At 38.6% G+C, this 25271-nt stretch overlaps 1 protein-coding gene across 2 annotated transcripts; it reads right to left on the bottom strand.

Annotated features, from left to right (window-relative positions):
- Positions 1 to 6768: 6768 nt before the first annotated feature.
- LOC104607667 (UPF0481 protein At3g47200-like) lies at positions 6769 to 10961 on the bottom strand. Of its 2 annotated transcripts, XR_002022342.2 has the most exons (3): positions 10824 to 10961; positions 8722 to 9720; positions 6854 to 8569 (listed from the first exon to the last, which is right to left on the bottom strand). XR_002022342.2 is itself a non-coding variant. In XM_019196668.2 (2 exons), the coding sequence occupies exon 2, from the start codon at positions 8257 to 8259 to the stop codon at positions 7006 to 7008; it is 1254 nt and encodes a 417-aa protein (XP_019052213.1). In that variant the 5' UTR covers positions 8260 to 8569; positions 8722 to 9259; the 3' UTR covers positions 6769 to 7005. The 2 variants fall into 2 exon arrangements, 1 of the variants encoding a protein (XP_019052213.1); XM_019196668.2 differs by lacking the exon at positions 10824 to 10961 and having other exon boundaries at positions 6769 to 8569; positions 8722 to 9259.
- Between the last annotated feature and the right edge of the window lie 14310 nt (positions 10962 to 25271).

Below are 25271 nucleotides of genomic sequence, written 5' to 3'. Positions count from 1 at the left end.
AACTGGAATTAGAAACGAAGGGATTGCCGCCGTAGAGAGAAAACTCATGGTTGTGCCATGCGTCGTAGCCAGAGGGGTATAGGTATTTTGAAAAAAATATCATCAGTTTAACATTTTTCGTCTTGCTCGTTGATGGAATGAAGGTTTTTGAAAATAGAAAGGAAGTTTTTGCTAAAGTTAAACTATAAGGAAAGTTTTTATGATTGTCATAAACTTAGGGAAGGTTTCTGTATTTTACCCCACTTAAATATAATACTCTCCGGTCCCCGCCCCGTCCCCATTTCTGAGTTCTGACCAATTCCCCCACCCTGTCATCGATCATGTCACGTCAGCGAAAGAGTTATGGCAGGGATGTTAATGGGTTAAATGGAAATCCAGATTGAGGATCGGGTTAAGGTTTTGATTTTTTTTACCGGATTCAGGTTTGAGTTTTAACTAGCCTATCCGTCAGGTCATGATAATCTACATTCTTATAATTTTTTGACTAAAAGTTTATGATTTATTTATATATTGGTTTTGATTTTCTTTTTTTTTAAATGAAAAAAAAAGGAATGCCTTAGAATTTATAAAACATTCTCTTAAATTAACGTATTTTAGATCTTAAAAAAAAACATTTGAGACGCTACAGGTTGAGTATGGTCAGAATTGGATTAAACCTTATAAGGTTGGGTCGGGTTAAAAAATAATGTATTTTTCAGCGGGAATAGATCGGGTTTGGGTTGGGGTGTTGGAGGGTCGGTTAGGGTTGGGGCAAACCCATGCCGAACCTGACCCATTGGCATTTCCTAGGCCTTTTACCATCCACTCCACCTCAGAACGCGTTCTAGTCAGATTTGCTCTTCACTGAGCGCTTCTCACCATGCATTCCAACCACACATCAGAAACATATTCTGTGCCTTGTATTGTTATTCATGGTAGATGTTCCCAACACACGGTGGTATGATACTGTGAGATTGATACGAGGTGCGTTATGTGAGGAGCAAGTCACAATTCAATTTAGCTTCCATTCAAATTACCTATGTGAGGTCCATTCAAATTACCTATACTTGAAGGGTATAGGTACAGAATACAAAACTAACTTCTTTTTTATCCTCCATTCTTAACACGCCACACAATCTAAGGGCCTGTTTATTGGAATGACATTTCTCCATTTGAGGGATAATCATTTCCCCCTCCTTTAGGAATGAAATCTCATTCCAACTTATTCCAATGCTGATTCTGACCTGAACCAAATAGACCATGGGAATAGACCATTCCTATTCCATGGGATTTTGATTTCATTTCTAATTCCGACTTCAAACCAAACAGACCCTAAATGCTTACTATGACCAAGGGATGAAACTCATTTATTGGATGTCCACCTTGCTCTATTTATTTTCCCTTTTCATCTAATTTATAAAAAAATTAAATAAGCAGAGTTGTATCATCTTCTTTTGTCTACCTCTGATTCTCTCTCTTTCTCCGCTGAAATCCTCACTAGTATGTTTTTAAAACCGGATTGAACTGAATGGTTGAACTGGAAAAATTTGGGAATCAATTAGGTGATCGGTTTCGATTTTTTCCAAAACTGGAATTTCTTCAAAAACCGTTGATTTTGATCAGCAAACCGCTGACCCGAGCAGTTTTTTATTTTTTTGTCAGAACAGGCCAACCGTTTAGTTGAATAATTGGACTGTTTGACTTGGTAACTGGACCCCGGACCGGTTCGGTTTTAAAAACCATACTCACTATAGAGTTTGGATCTGATCCTCATAGAGTGCGTCTCATACCAACCTTAATACAATACGTTTCAGCCATGTATCTGGAACATCTCAATAATTATAAATTTTTATTCATGGAGAGACGTTCTCAATGCACGGCTGGAACGTGCTGTGAGGTCGATTTGAGGCACGTCCTGTGAATAGCAGATCCGAACTCCTCACTATATCCTTAATAGAAATAAACATCTCTCTAGCCATCAATGCCAAACAATGGGCCATGACAATAAACTATCTATTACAGAATTCAAACCTAAAACCTTGAATGTGCACCATCAGTGAGAACTCGATACCTCCATATTGCCAACCATCCTAAATCTTCCTGTCCTAGAATCTGTCAACACAATACACAGCAAACTTCACTCCAACAACTTCAGACGAACAAGATGTGTTGGATTAGATCAATTTGGTCCAAAATTTTTATTAGATTGGATTGGACTGGACGGGTCCAATCCAAAATCGGTCCACTGACACCCTTAGATGTATGACCTGCTGATCAAAATGACCCATCAAAATATATGGAAACATCAGCTTCAGCATCCTTGTTCCATAGTTTGCCGTTACCATTCACTTCCATCGTCAGCCGTGACTGTGACAGAGTATCCATAAAACGGAGGGGATTATCCATCCAACTGCTAGTTATAGAAAAGAATCTAGTATGATGAAAATATTCCTGAAATTGTGGCTATCTTAGAAAAAGGAAAAAAAAAAAAAACTTTCAGCTCAGCCTGAATTGCACATTCCCTAACACCCATTATTACTATAACATACAAGTCCATTTTTTCTAATAATTATATGAACTCCCTTTCACTTTCTAACATTTTCTCAAGGGTCATTACATCCCTCTCTTTTCTCCAATTCTCTTGAACATACCCTAACTTTTGATGTCTCCCCACATATCCCCTCCGTTAGAGACTTTTTATTGTTAGATACTGGCCTTCCGTCAGGGGTTGTTCACTTTGACCACTAATATTTTTAAGGACCAAACTAATTTTAGCAACCAGTTAACCCTAATAAATTTTTCTCTTTGCTAAGACGAAAGTGTAAGTAGGATGGGAAGGCAACGAAGAGTGGTTTCCTTGAAGGATAGAGGATGACTAGGAGTCTGGGTGGGTAGAGATAAAAGGGTAGTTGTAAGAGGCATGGGAACTTAGGGAATCAGGAAGCAGGAAGGATTCTTGGGGTTGATCTCTGGTGTCTGGGCTCTTGACTCTCTCCTTTTTTATAGAAGAGATCCCAAAACCATAAAGAGAAACGCCAAAATAAGGGCTTTTCTCATTAGGAAAGGAGATCATGATTCTTTGATCTTTATTGAATAAATTCCACCAGGGTCTTGCCATGTATCCAATGAGATCCTCTGCTATTCCTTTAGGATTCTTATTTGGTACATCCTGGATACGACCCTTAACAGACTTTCTCGTGGTCACATGTTGGGGATTGGGTTTTCTTTAAGCCATTAACGTGTCTAGGTGGCTTAATTGGAATGCAACAACGCGAGTAGTTGTGGTTCATCGCAGTAGGTAGAAGGATGTTCTTCATTGATCGAAATTGTGGCTGATTGTGGGCAATGAATTTAGCTCATCGCAGGTGTAAATGATTCATTTTTTCCATCCTAAAGTGTTCTTCACTCATCAGGAGATTCCACAATAGTTTCACAATTGTAGTAGTGTTTACTATAAAATGTTTTAATGGTTTAATTCCACACCCTCACAATACTCATCACAAGGTGTAATCTTCATGTATTTACGATTTGAGGCTCTCATCGTAATATCTGCGCTGTTAAACTGCTGGTACTTTGAAAGACATAAAAGAATTATACAATCCTAACTACTCCATATCTCCTCCTTGACCTTGCTTTGTTAACCAATCTACTGTCTTGCATCCCTCCCTATGCGTATGTAATTGCTGAGTCTGGCTTCCTATTAGCAATTTTTCATCAGCACCCTAATTCTCCACATAAGTTCTATCTCTCCTTTCATGCAGAATCAATCAATTAGCCGATCTTGAGAACTATTTTAAGGGCTGCAGGATCAATCGTTTTGTTCCACGTACATATAACCCACAACCACTCAATCTCTCTTAAGTGAGTTTAAATCAGCCCCCCACAACATCTCTTGATGATGGCATCATCATTTCTGAGATTATCATCGGGAGATGTTTCTAATACACAGCGGGAATGTACTGTGGGACGTTGTGGGGGGCTGATTTGGTCTCCTCTTAAATCTTTAAATCTCTTTAGGGGCCTCCAATTTTGTTGCTCAATTGTTATCTCTATTAGATCTTGTCTATTCCTCTGCCTTATGTATAGTATCTCATTTGTTCATTAGATGGCTCCACCTGATTTGTTTGCTTCAAACACGCTAGAGTTATTTACATTCTTTCTCAAAGAACAAAAAAAAAAAAAACATCCTTTGTAATTGGAGTGTTTTGTTTTACACCCTATCACCCCTGTAACAGGATTCACTTGGCTAATTTTTATATCTAAACCTTAAACCCTAAATCCTAAAACCTATACACTAAAGACTAAACCCTTATAATTTGGCTTGAAAGAAAGGAAGAATTCCTTTTCTACCTTTTCTTTCAAACCAAACACAGCCTATGTAAGAATTGTTGCTCGCCATGCTACGTGTAATGGGTTATGTAACCAACCATGCAATGACTTAATGTACCATATACATGAGATCCACATCCATGGCGTGTTCACTTATAATTTGTTGACACAACAGGTTATACACAGCATGGGAGCAACAGATCTGGACTCAAAATTAAGGGGTAAAATGTATTTGATTGGATGCATGCCCTCCAATTAAATAGGAGCAAAAATATTTCCACCTGTAAAATGGTTGTAGCCTCCACTCAATTTTCTTGGTGGTTGTGGGGTAGGAAGGATCGTGACTTCATGAGTCATGGGATTTAGGTTTAGGCACATGTACGAAGCTCCCCTCTGTTTATGGCAGGAAGATGCCAATGCCATACACATGGGGGATGACTAAACGGATACCCTTGATTTCCTGTGTGACGATGAAACTTAGTGCAGCTTTCTTGTCCTTGTTCCATGTTCTGGATGTTATCGTAGTAAGAGAATGAATTTTGGTCGAAACACCCTTAAGAGAATCATCGTTATATGGTTCCAGATTTCTGTTGCATGGAGACATTTTATGTAAAAATGACTGAATTCAAAGAAATTATTCAAACCCTTCACAAAGCCAAGTTCTCTAAGAAAGAAAACTAGAAGATAGAGATATTTTCAAATTTTAAGGCTTAGTTTGGAAGGAGTACAAATACAAATATAATTATGTAGAGTGCAAAAGCTTACATTATTTTGTATGTATTTGCATTTGTACTCTTTCTAAACTGAGCCTAAAATTCCATTTGGAAGGAGTATAAATACAAATTTGTAAAGTAGGCTCAGTTTGGTAGGAATACAAATACAAATATGTACTGTGCAAATATATACAAAATACAAGATTTTGTCGTATTCTACAAATTTGTATTTATACTCCTTCCAAATTGAGCATAAAGAGTATAAATACAAATATGTAGACTACAAAAGCTTATATTTTTTATATATTTGCACGGTACATATTTGTATCCGTACTCCTTCCAAACTGAGCCTAAGGTGCAACGGAAGCATCAGGGCATCAGTTCGGATTTAGTGCATTTGGCTCTTCGAGCCACTAAAATTTTGACACATCATTTCATGCTTAACTGGCCATTACTTACAACCGGTTGGAGCTTAAATAAAAATTGATAAAAGATATAAAAAAAAAGTATACATTTTGCAACTTGCGAAAAAGACTTACAGAACAGTCTCTGCAAAGCCCTGTAACTCAAACCTTCTCCCCCCAACCAGTAATAACAACAAGCCTTATCACTGATGTTTCAAACTGCAACAAAACGACAACTGTAGATTTTAGTGACGACAGCAATGGTATTAACGGAAAGTTTCAAACATCAAAGTGTTCAAAGGTGAATGAAACCCCAAAATACAAAAGGTAGAAACTAAGAACAAGAAGGCTAATGATCCCGCTGATTTGTGTCCAAGAATCCTTTGTAAGACTGAAGATCCTAACTCTAACTCATTTGGCAAGTTCTCAACACCGACCAAGTTAATGAACTCACTGATTTCTGTCCGAAAATCCCTAATACCACTTTTTCGTATTAAAATCCGAAACCCAAGAATCCTTTGAAAATAGAAATTTTCGAGAGTGTATCATGAAAGAAAATCCTGTGCGTAACAACGTGACTGATTGAATATATTTTTCTTGAAAAGATATTTAGGAACTATTGATTTTTACTTTCAAAAGCTTAGTATGGAGGAAAAAGAAGATGTCTCATGTTTTGCAAATCTAAAGTCAAAACCAGATTTGTTTTCCAATTAATGGCTGGAGAAGGCTTGAATTGCGTTTGGATTGAGAATGTAAGGATTTGTCTTGCAAATCCAAAGCCACAACCGTGAGGAAAGTTTTGTCTTCCCGTTAATGGTTGGAGGAGAAAGGGTTCGAGTATGAGAGCATGAGGGTTTTAAACTTTCTGTCAATATTTAGTTAGATTTCTTTACAAAAATTTTATATTAATCAATTCTTTTTTAAAAATAATTTTATCAATCATAACCGTATAAAAACTTCAGCCGGTCGCCAGTGATGAGCACCGAAAGACGCGTCAAAATTTTAGTGGACTCAAAGAAACGCACTGAATCCAAAGTGCTCTATTCAGAGCAAAATCTGTCGTTGTCGGGGCTCGGATCTGCTACCTATGCGCTGTTCTGTGGGAACAACCTGTGTGTAGTGGATCCCGAATGGTAGTCGTCGTGGGTAAAATTAGAATTTTAAAAGTTATAGTATTATGTTATATTTTCTGTTGGGAGATTAACGGAAGCGGTTTTGTCAATATAGGGGAGGTTTAAGTAATTGTCAAATAACCGATAGATCCTATTAGGCAATTGCTTATTTCTGTTTTTTGCCTCATTTTAATTTATTGGTTTGTGTTGCAGATGAAGTAAAACAAAGTGTCAAACACCTTCTTGGCTTCTGTATTGTATTTGCATTGTCCTCTTGCCAAACTGAGCTAAAGTAGAAGAAAACCCAAAACAAAAGTGAATCAAAATTTGCATAATTTCATTTGCACTCTTATAAAATGAAATTACATTACAAGCAACCAGAGCCGCACCAAACAACAACAACAATAAAAAATAATTGAAGCAAGTAAAAGCTACATTTCTATAGCTTCTGCTCCAAACCAATTTTGATTAGTTTTTTGGGTGATGATAGCCAACAACAGTATAGATGGTCTGCACCAATGTGAGAAGCAGAGTGATGACAATGAGATTCACAATCTTGTCCCACTTGCTGGGCTTCACATAACCACGAATCTCATCCCTTACGACACAGAGATTCTGGTTGTTTACTACCTCCGGCAGGTGTAAACTCGCCAAGGTATGGTGCATTTTTTCCTCGCTTTCAGTATCGGCATCAATGATCCCATGTACTGCAAGGACCTTGGCATCTTCATGACTACGAACCAGCTCACTCATGAACTTCAGATATGCACAAACCTCACCACCGCTTCCGTCCTGATACAGCTCCCCTTCAAAATCAATCAAGCTCTTAAGCAGCGTCTCTGTATTGGGTCCAATGGAGATGAACGGGAGGCAGAGATAAGCGTCAAATTTCAACCATTTTGTTTTGAATTTTATCCCTCTAATCCCCATCTCCTTGTTGTTTCTGAAGCCAATTCCAGCTTCCCGCAGCTCCGTCGCGCTACGGACGGTGGACCATACGTTGTCGCCTTCTTTGACGACACCACCACTTAAGTCAGGCCCAGTCAGAGTAAGCCAAAGAGCATGGAGAAGGGTTGGCTGTTCTTTTGCCAAACCGCTCTTCTTGCAGTGGATTAAGCCAAGAAATGATGTAGCTGCTCTTCTTCCATGTGAATCAAGCGTGGGCTTCACCAGACTGTCATACAGCACCATCCTCGCCAAGTCATGGGGTCCCTTCCATTTTCCCCTACTCAGCACAGTTTGGAAGAAGCTTTGCTCCATCAGTTTCTGGAGGATGAAGAGGGGAAATTGCTTACTGATGGAAAACATGGACGAAACCCAGTTATCGATCATTTCCTTGTCCCAATCTTTGCCCAGATTTCCGTCCTCTGGGTAACCCAGCGGTGCTAAACCACCCAAGGAGCACAAGGCCACTTGCAGTATGAAGCAGCCTTGCTTCACCATTATATCCACGAACTGGTCTCCCGTAGGGACTACATTGAAATTGTCGTCAGTATGATATATTTTTCTGGCTTGGCCCTCCAGAGCTGCAACTTCTTCTCTGTATTTTTTCTCTGTGTTTTCATTTAGATCGGAGTTTCGTACAACATGTTGCCAGTACAGATCTAAATCCGGAGATAGTAACAATGTGGTAAATCTTCTACAGAAGTTAACACGCACCTGTTGTATTCTTCCGGACGGGTTGGAGCCGTTGCCCCAATAATAGATCCAATTCCCAGCCATGAATCGTGGTGATTGAAAGAGAGAGATGCGTTGAAGTCTTGGCGTAATTACAGAAAGTTGCAACAAAGATGTTGATGTCTGGAGTATTTATATTAATCGTTATCACTTACAAAGTTAATATTCTCGGAAGGATTTAAAACATTTCTTTCCATTTTCCGCTTTGGTGGCTGGTGAGAAACGCGTCTTCTGCTTTGATTAATGCGTTCACTTACGAATCCAAGTCTTTCTTTTTAGTCGAAAAAAATAAACATTTCGCCAAGTGCTCGGAAGGAGACAACCATCCTCCTTGATCCTTCTTGGAACGAGCCACCTACATTAATCACAGCAATGTTCAAACTTCAAAGTATATATACCCTTAAAACAATTGAAATCACCTAACTCATTATTAAGATTTGTATAGTATCAGTAACCCTGAAAACCAATACCCATCGTAACAGTCCTATTAGTTAATAGAGGCCAGACCTGCATGCACAAGTGGCACATAACTGGAATCCGGAAACGATCTGAACTTGATGGTTGTGTTTAACCAATAACACCCCACATCAGTCATCAGCTATGCACGGGAATTGAGAGATTGGAGCGTGCTAATGGATTAGCCACATCTAGTCATCGACCCTTTCAGTTTAAACCAACTTGAAATATTAGGTTTGGAGCCTGAAGCTTAGTTCAAATCATTAGGCTGGTGTCTTGGTTCAAGTCATTTTACAGTAGTCCCGTGCCTGTTGGTTTAGGCGGGCTCGTATAGTTGACAACAGGATTCCACTTGCATAGGCCAAGCTTAGGCAGCAACTAATATCATTTTTGCTGGGAATTTGAAATCAAAAATCAGAAACATGATATCCAAGCAAAAGGCAAGCAAAATTTAAGAAACTAGACAATGAACACTAAGGCCAATATGGAATGTCTGATCTGACGCTCTGTTTTCCCTCTAAGAAGTGACGTGGACCAAAATTAGTTCTTAGTTTCATCTCAATCAAAGACATGACCTGAGCATTGCTCAATAGAGATCACTTTCCTTATGTGTGTGAATCACACAGTCTGATGTTGGATATGAGATGCATGTCAGCAAGTACCCCTTCTCCATCTGGTTCCCGTCAAGGAAGGATCCATCCGACTGGTCAACTGAACCTGACACCATCTGCCCAGCACAGGTTGAGCATGCGCCTGCCCTGCATGAGTAGGGCAGCTCCACTCCTGCACTCTCAGCTGAATCTAGGATATAAGCATCGTCAGGAGCATCTATCTCCTGCTCTTCCCCATTTGGTCCAATCAGCTTCACCGTGTACACTGCCATGGCAGATACTCTGAAGCAAGAGGAAGCCTTCAAGCCAAATAGCTTAGAAACGCTCTTCACAGAAGCCGAAGAAGTTGGACTCTTGATTAAGGCACCACCATATCTTCTCTGCGCTACACTTTTGAACATACAAGTTGAGGGTAGGCTCACAGTTGACATGTTTAAACCTATGGCCAAAGATCCCAAACGGAATGATTAGATTTATAAATGAAAAATTATTTAATAGCCATGTATAAATGAAAATTTATTTAATAGCCATGTCTGGGATAGTAACAATAAGTCAATAACACAACCATGGAACTATGCTCTATCCTCTGAAAACAGTTGAAGGAAATACATTCTTTGTTCCTTTTCCTGGATGCTTTCTAATTGACAAGAATATGAAGAACTACTGGCACATGTATGGCTTGAACCCACACTTCTTTTGTCCCAATTATCAACCAAATATGATAAAACTAACCAGTAAGGCTTAGTTTGGAAGGAGTACGAAAAAAAATATGTAGAGTGCAAAACCTTGCTTCTAGTATTATTATGTATGTATTTGCACTGTACATATTTGTATTTGTACTCCTTCCAAACTAAGTCTAACTGGGATTATCTTCAGTGCAATAAATCTTCTAGGCAAGTAAGACTATCCATTCCATGATCCTTCTGGATGTGCATTAAGTGCAGTCCTACAAGGTCTACAACAGGTTTATTGGTAATACCTAGGTAATTTATGCCAAGCCATGGTTGAAGAGGGTATGGAACCAAAGCATCCATCTCTCTCCAAAAAATTGGCAAATTCTAATGTTCGGAGCTCAATGAGAAGAACAAGCAAGAGCCTCTCTGTTCTTCACTCGAAGCTCTGTCTTTCAACCTGGAAATGGTCTATCCAGGTCAAAACTACTCATACACCAAGGCCCTGATTAAATACTTTGGAATATGAATTCCACTTACATCGGCCAAACAGATGTACCATCAAACAGTTAACTCCATGCTGGAAGGTAAGCTAAAACCATCCATCCATGATAAGCATGCCAATGTTCACCTTATGAGGCATTCAGAAATCAAGGCAGTATGGTCTCAACGATTCTGATTACTTGATCTAACATAGTGCTTATTTGGGAGGGCTTTAAATGTGGAAAGCAAATCAATAGGCTTTAAAAAAAACTAGTGCCCATTTGGGAGGGCTTTCACACAGTGGCTTCTGGTGTTGCATGAGCCAAGAAACCCAGAAAGTTGTCACGCTGTGTTTGGTAAAAATCCAGAAAGTTGAAAAAAGGCTTACATGAGCCAAAACATCGACGTTCCAGTGAAGCTATCATAGGCAGCTCAGTCAACTCAGCTCAATCACTGCAGAAGCCCTCCCAAATGGGGCTCAAGGTATGGAACCTGGAAAAGCCAGAGAAAACATAATGTGTTGCCGGCTATCTGTGGTTTTGGGGGAGAGGCAAACTGGATATGGACCTAATACTTGGCAATGTTTTGCACAAAGTGGCCAGACTCAAAATCAAGCTTACATCTCAGACTTATCAGCCCAGTATTTTACCCTTACACCAAGCAATGGCTTCTCTCAAAAAAGGGATACAACATGAATAGTGAAGACTTCCGAAGAGGTTACCCATCACAGTACCAAGCATGCTTCATAGTTCTGAGTCTGGTATGGTTGTACCCAAGTTTCAATAGATGCTAGGAGCTAACTCCTGCCATTGCTAGAGACTACACACACTGGACTATTCACCAAAAGAATTAAAAAATAAATAAAATAAATAAACATGAAATTTGTGGAAGATGTCCGGAAGTCCAAGGGAAAGAGGGAGGGATGCAAAACCTGGATAGGTGATAGGTCATCCGCAACCCCCAGATCACAAGTTTCGCATCCCAGATAGGTTGCTTAATGCAGGTCCCATGCAAGGACAATCATATTAATAGCAGTCAGGCTACCTAAGCCAACTCAGACCAACTTGTGAAAAAACTCAGAGTGGGACCTATGTACCTACACAAATTACACAAAAGAAAACAAAATAAAACCATGAAAACATAGATTAAAACAGAAAGAAAAAGAAAAGAGAAGAGAATGAAAACCAATAAAACCCTTCTATGACAAGGATGAGGTTGCTTATTTAAAATACTTTTAGTGATTGTAGTTGTTCAAGACTGCTATCAGTCTTGAACACTAAGAAATTTCAGGTTCAAAAAGAAGAGAAAGTGAAGAGGAAAGAGGAGAAAGAGTAGAGAGAGAGCAGTAGAACACAAACTTTGAAAGGAATGACAGAATCTGAATAATTCTGCCACCGCCACTTCTATTAATATTTATAGGTTATGCTAGTTACATGAAAGGACACATCTGCCCTTGGTATTTACATAACACACAATAATATAAAATTGAAAAATAAATAACAACTAGAATAACAGTAGCTAACCCTAGGATGACTAGGAACATTCTGCCCTACGGACAGAGTGAGACCACAGCTGTGGGGCTCACGGACAGAGTGGGACCACAGCTGTGGGGCCCACGGACAGAGTGGGACCAAAGCTGTGGGGCCCACATCAGTGTTCTCTACACTCCCCCTCAAGTTGGGAGTAAATGTTTATCATTCCCAACTTGGATAGATCCGCCTCTAGCTTCTTTCTTGACACAGCTTTAGTGAGGATATTTGCTAGTTGCATACTGGATGTGATGTAAGGGAGGCATACTTCTTGAGATGAGACCCTCTCTCGTACAAAATGTCGGTCAACTTCAATGTGTTTGGTTCTGTCATGCTGCACTGGATTATGTGCTATGTTAATAGTTGCTTGATTATCACAATACAGCATCAGGGGCTTCTCATACTCAATACCCAACTCCTCAAGTAGAGATCTTAGCCATAGGATTTCAGCCACTCCGTTAGCCATGGACCTGTATTCTGTTTCAGCACTAGACCGGGAGACAACACTTTGTTTCTTACTTCTCCAGGAGACAAGGTTACCTCCTACAAGGGCACAATATCCTGAGGTAGACCTTCTGTCATCAACACTCCCAGCCCAATCGGCATCCGTATAGACCTCCACCTTCATGTGGTTATTGTTCTTGAATAGTATACCCCTACCCGGGCATCTCTTCAAATAGGCTAAAATTCTTTCTGCCGCAAGAAGATGTGTGGTTCTAGGAGAATGCATGTATTGGCTGACAACACTAACAGCATAAGTAATATCTGGCCGAGTGAAGCAGAGATAATAGGAGATTTCCTACCAATCGCTGGAACATAACCTTGTCTTCAAGAAGCTTCCCACTCTCTGCACTAATCCTGTGGTTCTGTTCAATGGATGTATCTGCAGGCTTGACACCTAACTTTCTAGTTTCTGCCAACAGGTCTAGGACATATTTCCTCTAAGAAATAAAGATCCCCTGTTTGGATCTAGCAACCTCAATACCCAAAAAATACCGGAGTACACCAAGGTCTTTCACCTCAAATTCTTGATGAATGAGCTGTTTAAGGGACTCAATCTCATGGCTATCATTCCCTATCACCACAATATCATCAACATATACTGTCAATAGTGTCAAGGAGGACTCTACCCTCTTGATGAATAGAGTATGATCTGACTAAGCCTGTACAAAACCAAACTTCACAAGGGCTAGTCTGAATCTATCGAACCAAGCCCTAGGTAACTGCTTCAAACCATACAAAGCCTTGTTGAGCCGGCCGACCTTCTTACCTGTTTCTGCATCATAGAATCCAGGAGGCAAATGCATGTAAACCTCTTCCTGCAGGTCTCCATTCAGAAAAGCATTTTTCACGTCCATTTGGTATAAAGGCCAAGTGTGACTCACTGTAAGGGATAATAGGACCCGAATGGTAGTCATCTTGGCTACCGGGGCAAAGGTCTCCAAGTAATCTATGCCATAAGTCTGTGTGAACCCTTTTGCAACTAACCAAGCCTTATACCTCTCAATGGAGCCATCTGCATTATGCTTCACCGTAAATACCCATCTGCATCCAACTAACTGGTTTCTTTCCTTTGGGCAGATCAACTACCTCCCAGGTGTTATTTTTCAACAGGGCATTCATCTCAACCTGCATTGCATCTTTCCATTCTGGGACGGATAGAGCTTCTTGCACTGTTCTTGGAGTAAGGTAGGACCTGTAGGTAGGAGATAGGCGATCATAGGATAAGAACTGGGAAATACAGTGGGCTGTAGATGTGGTACAATGTCGTTTCCCATTATGAATGGCAATCGGAAGGTCAAGGTCATCTGTAGGAGGTGAAATGGTAACAATAGAGGAAGTCTCTGTGGGCCCCGGGACTGTAATACCTGGACTTGGAGATGCATATGAGATTGGAGCTGGCCTGGACTACTGATGATTAGGATCAACCTGCCTGCACCGCCTGTGATAGACCCTCAACTCCTGATCCCTCTGACCACCCTCACCATTGCAGCTCTCCCTCAACTCCTGATCCCTCTGACCGCCCTCACCATTGCAGCTCTCATCACCCAATGGAATAGGTAAAGGAACTGCCCCCACTCTCACTGCTCTCCCCCTGAAGACAAGGACTCAAATCCCCATTCTCACTACTCTCCCCCCGAGGAGAAACCCGAGGATAATAGGGTGTCCCCTCAAAGAAAGTGACATCCATGGAGACAAACTTCCTCCCTAAGACAGGATCATAGCAGCAATAACCCTTTTGAGTTTGTGCATAACCAAGGAAAATGCATTTTGAGGCCTTGGGTTCGAACTTGGAGTGATGGGGTCCGAGAAGCTGAACAAAGCAGGTACAACCGAATGTTTTAAGGGGAATAGAAAACAACTCCTCACTTGGGTATAGAAGGGCAAAAGGAGATCTCATATCAAGGACCCAGGAAGGGACCCGATTAATAAGATATACCGCCGTGAGGATAGCATCACCCCAGAAGCGAATAGGAATAGTGGAAGTAAACATGAGACTTCTAGCCACTTCCAAGATGTGCCTATTCTTCCTTTCTACAACTCCATTCTGCTGTGTATGAGGGCAAGAGCTCTGGTGGATAACCCCATGATTGAGAAGGTAAGATGTCAATGGTTTAGTAAAGTATTCCTTTGCGTTATCAGATCTGAGAACTTTAATCTTGGCATCAAATTGGGTTAGGATCATTTGGTGAAAGTTTTGGGTCAGGGCAGGTACCTCATCTCGTGAACGCATGAGATAAACCCAAGAAAAACGGGTATGGTCATCAACAAATAACAAGAAATATCTATACCCACCCATGGAAGGGATGTGATAAGGCCCCCAAACATCAGTATGCACAATATCAAAAAAATTATTACTCCTTTTATTGCTCAATAAATAAGGCTTTCTACAATGCTTAGCAAACTCACGACTTTCACACTGCAACTGAGACAACTCAACAGACTCAAATAAAGCTGGAAACAGACTCTTTAGAGATCGAAAGGACAAATGACCTAATCGGTTATGCTTTGGCATAACCGGACTCACACTCTGAGAAACAAAAGATACCTTCTCTACCGACTCTTCCTGACGGAACCTCTCCCCGAGCAGATAGACCCCATTCGTCTCACGGCCAGTCCCAATCACCTTCTTCGTCTCCAAGTCCTGAAAAACACATCGGTCAGGGAAGAAGGTTACTAAGCAGTTCATATGCTTGATAATACTACTGACTGAAAAAAGGTTAGTGATGATGCACAATCCGGCCGATCTTAGCTGTCAACGATCTTGCCTCTGAACTGAGTGGCAGGGGACCTGAAACGAAGGGAGTGAAGAAGCTCCGGGGAGAACCCGGCGTAAGGGCTCCGAAGCTCAAGTTAGAGTCTTTCAAAGGCAAGATAAGCCAAATAGCGCAAAAGTTAGCATACCTTGTTCTTGGGGGGTAGGAGCCTTTTATAACCACCTCGCGCACTCACTTCCAGGCTTCTGTCAGATCGGGCATGATTATTTCTGAGCTCCTGCCAGTTCGGATGTTATTTCCTCTGGCCAGACAGAACCGCCACTGCTCCTTTTGTTGGAGCCGTCTCTGCGGCTGGTAACGACGGTGGCAGGTGGCGGTAGCAGGAGGCCGTTTGAAGTGCGGCTGTCAGGCGTCAGATCCCAAATTAGTCAGGTGCGCCGCCCTTGGATACGGACGTCCTTGGTGTCAGGTACATTTGGTCAGCCTGGTGTCTCGGAAGCGAAGTGCTGGAGTGGCGAGCGAGATGTCTCGAGTTCGGTTTGGGGAGTGTTCCGAGCTGCCATGGGCCAGCTCGGGTCACAGCTTTGTGAGGCTTGGGACCCGAGACAGTTCGTGCTCCTTGCAGGGAGCTCGAGTTCTTAATAGGGAGCTCGGACTCCCAGTAGGGAGCTTGGACTCTTGGTAGGGAGCTCGGGCTCCTAGTAGAGAGCGGTATGGTGGAGTTCGGGCTCAGTAGTGAGCTTGGACTTCGTTACTTTCGGTGCTCGTTTTGGGCGCTCTGCTGTCCCGAGTTGCTTGCTTTTGCCACGTGTCGGGTGATTGCGAGGTCAGGCCAAATTTCCCTTCATCAGTTAGTGTCAAGCTTAGGAACATGCAAAACAGATGACAGGGAGATAGTATCTGATAACTTGATGTCACCCTTCCCAGAAATAGGAACCAAGGAGCCATCGGCAATAGACACTTTATCCCTACCAGAAGACAAATGGTAAGTGGTGAACAGTGAAGGCAAGCTAGTCATGTGGTCGGATGCACCTGAATCTATTACCCAACAAGGTTCAGTAGTACCTGGAGCTGAGGCATGGTAGGCTGAAGCTCGAGTACCTGAATGTGCGAAGGCAGATGTGGCAGGAGTTGATGGTGACTGCGGTGGCTGAGCTGAATTTCCAACTTCTTTTTCTAACTGTATTAGGGCAGCCCGAACTGCAGCTAAGGTCTCTAAAGGTGTTCCTCTGTGCCAGAGGAGGATGCTGAATCTGTTCACGGCCACATGAGCAGTGCCCTTCTTGCTTCTCAACTTCGCAGGAACCAAGTGAGGATGCAGTTTCCAACATGTTTCTTTTGTATGTTTGGGTTTCTTACAATATTCACATACCACATCCTTCTTGTCTTCCTTCCTCCTGTCCTTCTCTGAATCACCTCCTGATTTGGGTGTGACCGCTACAAAGGCTGGTGTGAGGGGCTGAGGCTGCATCATAACTTTCCTTCTGGTCTCTTCACTGTGTACGAATGAGTATGCCTGAGAGAGAGTCACACTGTCTCTAGTCAAAATCTGTTGCCGCACAATATCATACTCTGAATTTAGGCCCGCCAGAAACTCAAACACCCGGTTTGTCTCAACCTGCTTTCTACATATCTGTGCATCTTTGGGACTCTCCCACTCAAGAGTCTCTAAATGATCAATTTCACGCCACAGGGACTGCAAGGTAGAGAAATATACTGAAACCGGTTTCTCTCCTTGTTTAAGATTTTTCACTTCACATTTCAATTCATATGCTCTGGCAACATTAAGGGGTTGGGAATAAGTTTCTTTCATCACCTCCCATATCTCCTTAGCTATCTTTGCCCATAAGTAATTGCGGCTAATATGAGGCTGCATAAAATTACACAGCCATGTCATAACCAAGTAGTTTTCTTGGATCCACTTGGTATACGTAGGGACTCCCTTGGGGGGTTCTTTCACATCTCCCAAGAGGTACCCTAATTTACCTCTTCCCCCAATAGCCATCATGGTTGATTGGGCCCATTCCAAATAGTTTGATCCATCAAACTTTATGGTAGTAATCTGATCACCCGTCTCAGAAACACCACCATAACTAATGTTCCCAAAGCTGCCTTCTGTCTGATTTTTAAACTCCATCTCGGTCAAGTCTCAAAAACAGCACTTGGACTACCAATCACAATCAACAACAGTGTAGAACTGATCTGTATTCACAGTGTATGTGCACAAAACTAAGATAACTCTGGTCTGAAACCAACTAGCAAACACAACAGCAGCTGTCCGTAGGGTTCTCACCCCTTAAGAGAGTTCGAAAACCCCAAAAGACTCTGAAAATAGCTTAGAAGTAAGTCTGATATGCTTGGCAGAATTAGGGTTTTAAACAATCCTTAGAGTGAACAAATCCGTTGCACAATCCAATCAGTACCGTATAGATAGACTTGTAGTAGGGTTAATATGAAACCCTAGAATCTGATCAATGCTAACAATAAACTTGAGGACAGCTCTAGGTAGATCGTAAGGTTCAGTCTAACACTAGGGCTTGCCACAAGATCACTTTTAGACCCTAGAGTAGAGAGAAACAAGGCTGAGACAGCTCGGCCCAACAGTAGGGTTTGCTGTAAAACCCTAGAGAATCGAAGGGAGAAAACACTAGAATAGTTCGGCCTCCCTCTCCAGATAGGTCCAACCTATCTTCTCTGATAGAACTTCTCTTAGAAAATAAATAACTTACAAGGAAAAATTGTTCACTGCCTTCTAAGGTTACCCGAACCCTAGTCTTCCCTGATCCTTCCTGACCACCAACACTCTGCAACCATAATAAGCTTCTAACAGCTGCTAGCACTTCTGGCGATCTCCAAGAATCAGTCTGCGAACTCCACCTTTTCAGCTTCCAATCCTAGGAGATTCTCATGTGGTCGGCTAATATTAGACTCACATGAGAAACCCTAACTTGGCTCTGATACCATGTAGTTGTTCAAGACTGCTATCAGTCTTGAACACTAAGAAATTTCAGGTTCGAAAAGAAGAGAAAGTGAAGAGGAAAGAGGAGAAAGAGTAGAGAGAGAGCAGTAGAACACAAACTTTGAAAGGAATGACAGAATCTGAATAATTCTGCCGCCGCCACTTCTATTAATATTTATAGGTTATGCTAGTTACATGAAATGACACATCTGCCCTTGGTATTTACATAACACACAATAATATAAAACTGAAAAATAAATAACAACTAGAATAACAGTAGCTAACCCTATGATGACTAGGAACATTCTGCCCTACGGACAGAGTGGGACCACAGCTGTGGGGCCCACATCAGTGTTCTCTACAGTGATCATCACTGAAGCTGGTCTGGAGCTTCCATAAGGGGGAAAAGAAGATGAAAAAGAAACTAGGTAGGTTCTTTCAATTATTTGACTAAAAAGAGATGGCTTAATAGGAGCTTGATATGCTCCTGATTTTCTGATTAACCTAAGGAATATAAACATAAAAGCATTCAAATGAAACCCCACAAAGAAACATTACCATTTGTGAAAACTCTAATACTTTCAATTATGAACTGTAGCTACCCAAGAACAAAGCCATACTAGGGATTAACGCAGATCTTTACAGCAGAAATGGCAACTGCATTATTCTAATTTCTATTTTAACTGTATGGTTCTGGTTCAGTCCAGGTTTATTCAAAATTCATCAAACTTGCTTGATTTAGAATATATATCACAATCAAATAAATGCGAGGAGTAATAAGGATAACAATTCACAATAAAACAAAATAGGATAATAGCACAATTGTGTTATGTGGAATTCATAGAACACAAAAGGCAATCAAATAAAACCAAAATAGATACAGAATAAAGAGTATGCACCAAGATAATCATCCAAAAGACCTGGACACGTTCTTAATAGAGATAGTTTTGCTCATAGGTGCTACAGAAAACCTAATGCTTTGGTGTTCAAGGTCTCCAACAGAAAACTTAACAGAGATAATTTTGCTCAAACATCGAGCTTGGCCATAAATATATTGGACTAAGGATGTTGGAGTATGTATGTACTGTTAGAGGTGAAATGATGTTTGGGGGAAGAGAGGTATTGGAAGGGAAGTAGGTGATCCAGAGAATCTCCAAGTGACAAATTCCACTTTGGATAACAAATAAAGTATGAAAATAATGCAAGATTTTCTAGCAGCTGTCCAACGCATAATTACGTTAAAAACCAGATGTAAAGGAGAATGAATTTTCAACAACCATGTAGTCACCTCATACCCCAAAGGCAAAATAAATTCGTAGAAAGAAAACCCTAATTTCTAAATGTTGAATTATCATATCAAGTGAAATCCAGGACAATGATAAACAAAAATTATGCAGCCACCACTAACTTGTCAAGTAACAAAAAAATTAAGAAAACAAAGAAAAAAGAGTAGATCCAACTTCCAAGACCAACTTCCACTTGCATTTAACCACTTCATAGAATGAACATACTCTCTCACTTGCTAAGAAAATCTACATCTTCTTGCTTCAATTACGATTTTATAGTCTAATTGTCTAAATACCAAGGTCTATGATAAGCATAAATCTTCCAGCCTTACAAAGCATGGGCTAATAAAACGTACAGGGATTAAACAAAACAAACCAACTGATACAAATGAGCTAACAGAAACCCCTCATTTACAATGCGAAGGATGTAGAGCTCTAAAACCTAAAGGACTTCAATGATATTCAAGAGAGAGAAATAAACCAATACAAAACGACGAACAAAAAACAGAAATGTAGCATGGAACAAGGATAGAAAAAGCTTGCACAGATAGATCCCGATTGAAAGGAGTAAAAAATAACAAAAATAGATATCTAACCGAGCTGAAACAATCGAAGCAGAAATGATTCTAGAACAGTTATTCCTTTATTTGTTCGCGTTTTCTTTTCTTTTTCGCTCTATTCGAGAGCGGTTTAGCCACGACTCACGAGAGTGCCTGAAAGGCTGAAACACACAGTATTCAAATGAAACGGGAGGATTCGATTGCGATGCGTTTCGCAAGCCATTTTATATCTGACGTCTGACGAGGCAGGCGAATGGGACACGTGACACTTATGAGCACGCTACTGCCTGACAGAGCCAGACCATTGGTCATGGACTGAAGATCAGACCCAGAAGGCCAAAATTTACTCGGAATCTGCTATCGACAAATTGTTCTCACATACCTACCCACACAGCACCACCACCACACCGTGTAATGGGATCATCTCCCCCTAAATGACAAGAAAGATATTCCGAATGCGCAGTAGAGATGTGGGAACAGCTTGTGTGGGTAGTAGTTCCGAGCACATTTCCAATTTCAATCGGAATGTATCAATTATTAGCCACGTGTCTTATAACCAACATTGATTGATGTGGCAATCTCCAACTAGGCCAAAATTTTAAGATAGCTTATTTAGATAACGAGATTAGATTTGAGCAGTATTGATTTGCCACTCACCGATGTTCTGCACATCGTTTTGAAAAAGCCCGCATCTCGTGTAGAAACGAACCTGAGGGCTGAGGGCTGAGGCCAACTGTAAAGGTGTTGTTCGTACAGATAAATCACAAGGTTTCTACTACGCTGGGCTGGGCTTGCCTGGCCCAGTCATCACTCCTGTGTTACAAAGCCCAATGGTTTTGCCAAACTGTGGGTGCTACAAGAGTTGAATGGTGGCCCAAATCAGTGGACTTCGATCCTATGCGGTTCGAGTCGTCCGAAATTTTTGGCGAGTTCTCTTAGAGCGCCACATCAAAGGATTTTGTCCGGGTATTATTTAATTCATTAGCGGGGACCGTGTAATGTACGGAAAAATCTGAAAATTTTAATAATTTTATTTACTATTAATTAATATTAAATTAATAATCAAAATTTGTTGTTAATTAATTAAAATTATTCAAAGTTATTGTTAATATCTAAAATTTTAAAATTTATATTTTTCATTTAATGTTGATTTATAAAAAATAATTTTGTTAATTTAATGTGAATAAATATTTTTAGTGTATTTAGTTTTATTAATAATTTGTAGTAGTTTTAATAATTTTTATTATTTTTATTACTTTTAAATGAAATTTTGATTAACTTTAAATAAATAAAAACAATTACAAAATTTTACATTTTATTAATTTTACTAATAATTAACAATTATATAGGAATGACAACGGGGTGAGTTCAGGGCGGGGCACCCCATCCCTATCCCTGCCCCATAGTCAAAACACTTTACTCCATCCCTGCCCCATAGTCAAAACACTTTACCCCATCCCTGCCCCATCCCCTGTGTTAGGCGGGTTTAGGGCAAGGCAACACTCCTCATCAATGATGGGGAATCCTCGAATTTTCCCACCCCGTCCCCAGTATTGGGCGGGTTCAAATAGAGGTGTAAATCGAATCGTGCTGGGCCGATACGAGACGATTTACATGCGGCCCGCATAGTGTGGGTCATTTCGTGGTGGCCCACGCGGCATCCCGGGTCGTGCCTCCCTCCCCTAGGATCATTTGGGGGATTGGTTTAGCATAGCCCATGGCTCGAGCCTGCACGGGCCTGTGCCATGCCGTGGGTCGAGCCTAGGGCCAAGCCAGACCACAGACCAGGCCAAGCTATGAGAGGTTCATTTAAAAACAAAATGAAGATGTTTAAATTTTTAATTTATACGATTTTTTATGTATACAATTATACCTATTCATGGACCAAGTAGCCCGACGACCCAACCCGGCCTAACTTGTATTTTTCATGCTTTGACAAAATTTAAGGCCCATGGGCTCGAGCTTGGGCTTTCTCAAATAAGCCTGACCCGATACTATTACATATATAAAAAAAGTACTTATGTTATATAATATATATATATATATATGCTTTTAAAATTATTAATAAATATCAATTTACTATTAGGAAATATAAATTAGTTTATTAAATTATTACTAAATTAATATAATATTAGTTTATAAAAGTATACTGAAAATATGACATTTTGCATACAAATCGAGCTTCGGGCTCGAGCTCGGGGTCGATCTTTAGGCTTTATATAAAGGTTGGGCTCGGGCTTGGACTTGCACATTTTCTATTGATAAAGAGGCTTGTGTTAATTATAAAACTATAATTTTTTACAAATTAAAAATTTATTTAATTATAGTATAGTATAAAAATATAAAATGTGTTATTTAAATATTATATAAAAATATTTATCATATATGCATATAACTTCCAAGTTGAGATTATTAGGGATTGTTTAGCTTGGGACCTATCTGCTAAAACCATCATTTGACTCCAAAAGTTTGATACCCAATTAGACTTCAAATCTGATTATCCCTGATAATGTGTGGGCATGTTGCATATCTCACCTAGACCTAACTCAAAAGAAAATAGTTGCTTAAGTCTCGGCTAAAACTAATTAAATACAATTTTTTTGGTAATTAAATGTAATTTTCTACTATTTATAGCTTAAATTATAATTTAAAAATAATTATTGTTAATACGATTAACTAGGGTTGGGGGTAAAGATTAAATAATCGATATCGGGTATCGTATTAGATCATTTGAATATGGATATGCTTTTGAAACTTACGGATAGAGATGAAAATTATGAAACCATTGGGATACATTTGTACAAATTCCATAAATGTATTAATAGAATTAAGTTTAATGTCCAAATAGCTACAAATAATGTATAAATACATAAGATTTGTATATTTTAATGATATATATCAAGAAATATATTACAATTAATATAGTAAGATGCATAGAATTTATACAAATTTATTGATAATGTATCAATCAATAATCCAAGACACATACTATATAGATTTTGACAAAATAATACATTCACAAAGTCATTATTATTTTATTTTCTAATAAAGTCCAGGGCATAAAAACATATGCAACTATTATATTTGAATTATTATATCAATTATTATATATAATTTTTTATATTGACAAAAAATCAACTAAAAAAACTAATTATCAAATGTTTGGCAAACAATATTCTCATTTTTGTAAGCAATAAATATGTTATTATAAAATGTAAATTAAGATATGAATTAATAATTTATAAAAACATATAATCTGAACTTAAAATGTATCAAAACTATTAAATTTTGAAGATACATATCATATGAAAATTCATAAATTTTAATTACTAAAATAAGTATTTCATTATTAATATTTTATTTTTATATATTTTCTAAAATAAAAATATTATTTTTTTATATAAATGTAGATTAGTGGATTTGATAAAATTAATTTGTGTTATTTTGAAGTATTTTTTAAATAATATTTTTATTTTTATAAATAATAAATACATTGTTATTTAATGCAAATTAAAGTATTATATGATAATTTCTAAAAATTTCAAGATTCATATTATATTACCATGTGCAAATTTATAAATTTTAAGTATTGAGATAATTGTTCTATTGTTAATATTTTTATTTATATAAATTTTTTGAAATAAAATAATATTTTTTGATATAAATGTAGATTTAATAGATTATTTATTCCATTGGTTTATAAAATACTAATTTTGAATATTATTCTTTTTCAATTTGTAGTTAGAGTTGTTGAACATAAGTGTATGTTGTTTGTTTGGAACTTTTGATTGCAGGCATACATTAACATTAATAAAATTTAATTTATTGTGTTCATTGTCATGAAATAAAAGTTTGACTTTGTGGTTAAGGATGTGTGTATTAATAGGTACTAGACAATTTGGGTTTTTGTGGTCAAATCATGAATCTATGCTTTTTGTGATCATATTATACCAATACTATATGATATGCACTAACACAGTGGTGTAACAGACCAATATGCACTACTGGTGGATATACATCCACATCGCATCTCATGGCTGATATGATATTCGTAAAAGGAAAAACTAAAATAAGTAAATGAAAATGAATACCTGTAAATTGTATTAAAACAAGGATTATCCACAGTTTCCCCACAAATGATTACAATGAATGTGGTATATATTTCACGAAACCACAAAATGAACAATTTTATTTATTTTTTATTTGCCACATTGGACTATACAACTAATGTAGGAATTCAAATTAACTTCATACAAAGCATGCCACACATGCATATCTTAGCACACATTGGGAACGTTTCTTAATTTCGGGTGTTATGTGACTTGATCCAAATTCTCCACTACAACTAGTATGAGACCTCAACTAGCATGTCAACAGGTAAAGTTGCTTGGATTATGACAATTTTGTGGTTTGATCTTCTATTTGAGTGATTGATTATGTATATGTTTATGAATGTGTGCAGGCATGCATGCATTTATGTATTACATTTAGGTATTTGGTTACATAGATCATTGGTTTATTGCTTATGTTGGTAATGTTTTTTCTTTGAATATTTAATTATTTTAATGTAAATAGTAATCATGTAACTCACTAATTAGGGCATTTAATGACCAATTATTTTGGTTTGGATAGTATATTAATTTATAATCCATATTTAATGATAACAGACAAGTCATGTCAAGAGTAACAATCAACCTAAACAAGTTTTATCTTATTCAATCATATATTTCATCACGAAACTTATGAAGATTACAGTCAATTCTTTTAAGATTAAAATTGTGGTTATTTTAAAAAACATTTTTTTATCTTATTAATATTATCCTATAAAAACTTTTTACTAGAATTGTAAGATTATGCGAATGCAATAAATGTCACTCATATCTCAATAAAGGTGTCTATTAAGAAGACAAATTTCATTGAAGAAAAAAAAAAGGTAATGCAAAATGCGATGGAAACAGTTACATTTAATTTAAAATTTACTTATGTATTGATCGGGTGGAAGGGCTTAGTTATAAATGCTATAATTATTCGTAAAGTAATTATAAATTTAATATGCCTATAAGTAACTGTATAATTATTTGATCATCTATTAAATACCACAAATTATTGCATAAATATTATGTTATTTTCTCTTGATTATGTTTGATGTAAATATAGGAAAAGTAATAACTCGTATATATTGGATACATAAACATATTACAATTTTTATTTTTTTATTAAAATAAATATACCACATTAATAAGTTAGGGGTTAATTGTCAAAATCTTTAAGAGAAATTCAATCA

Source organism: Nelumbo nucifera, chromosome 3 (genome assembly GCF_055504915.1).
Source record: "Nelumbo nucifera cultivar China Antique chromosome 3, China Antique-T2T, whole genome shotgun sequence".
In the NCBI taxonomy this organism is placed as follows: Eukaryota; Viridiplantae; Streptophyta; class Magnoliopsida; order Proteales; family Nelumbonaceae; genus Nelumbo; species Nelumbo nucifera.
Note: the sequence above shows the minus strand (reverse complement) of the source record. Positions and strands in the feature narration are given on the sequence as shown.

Bases quoted from the DNA above. Each gene is read 5' to 3' on its own strand.
- LOC104607667 (XM_019196668.2), bottom strand. From the start codon at position 8,259: ATGGCTGGGAATTGGATCTATTATTGGGGCAACGGCTCCAACCCGTCC.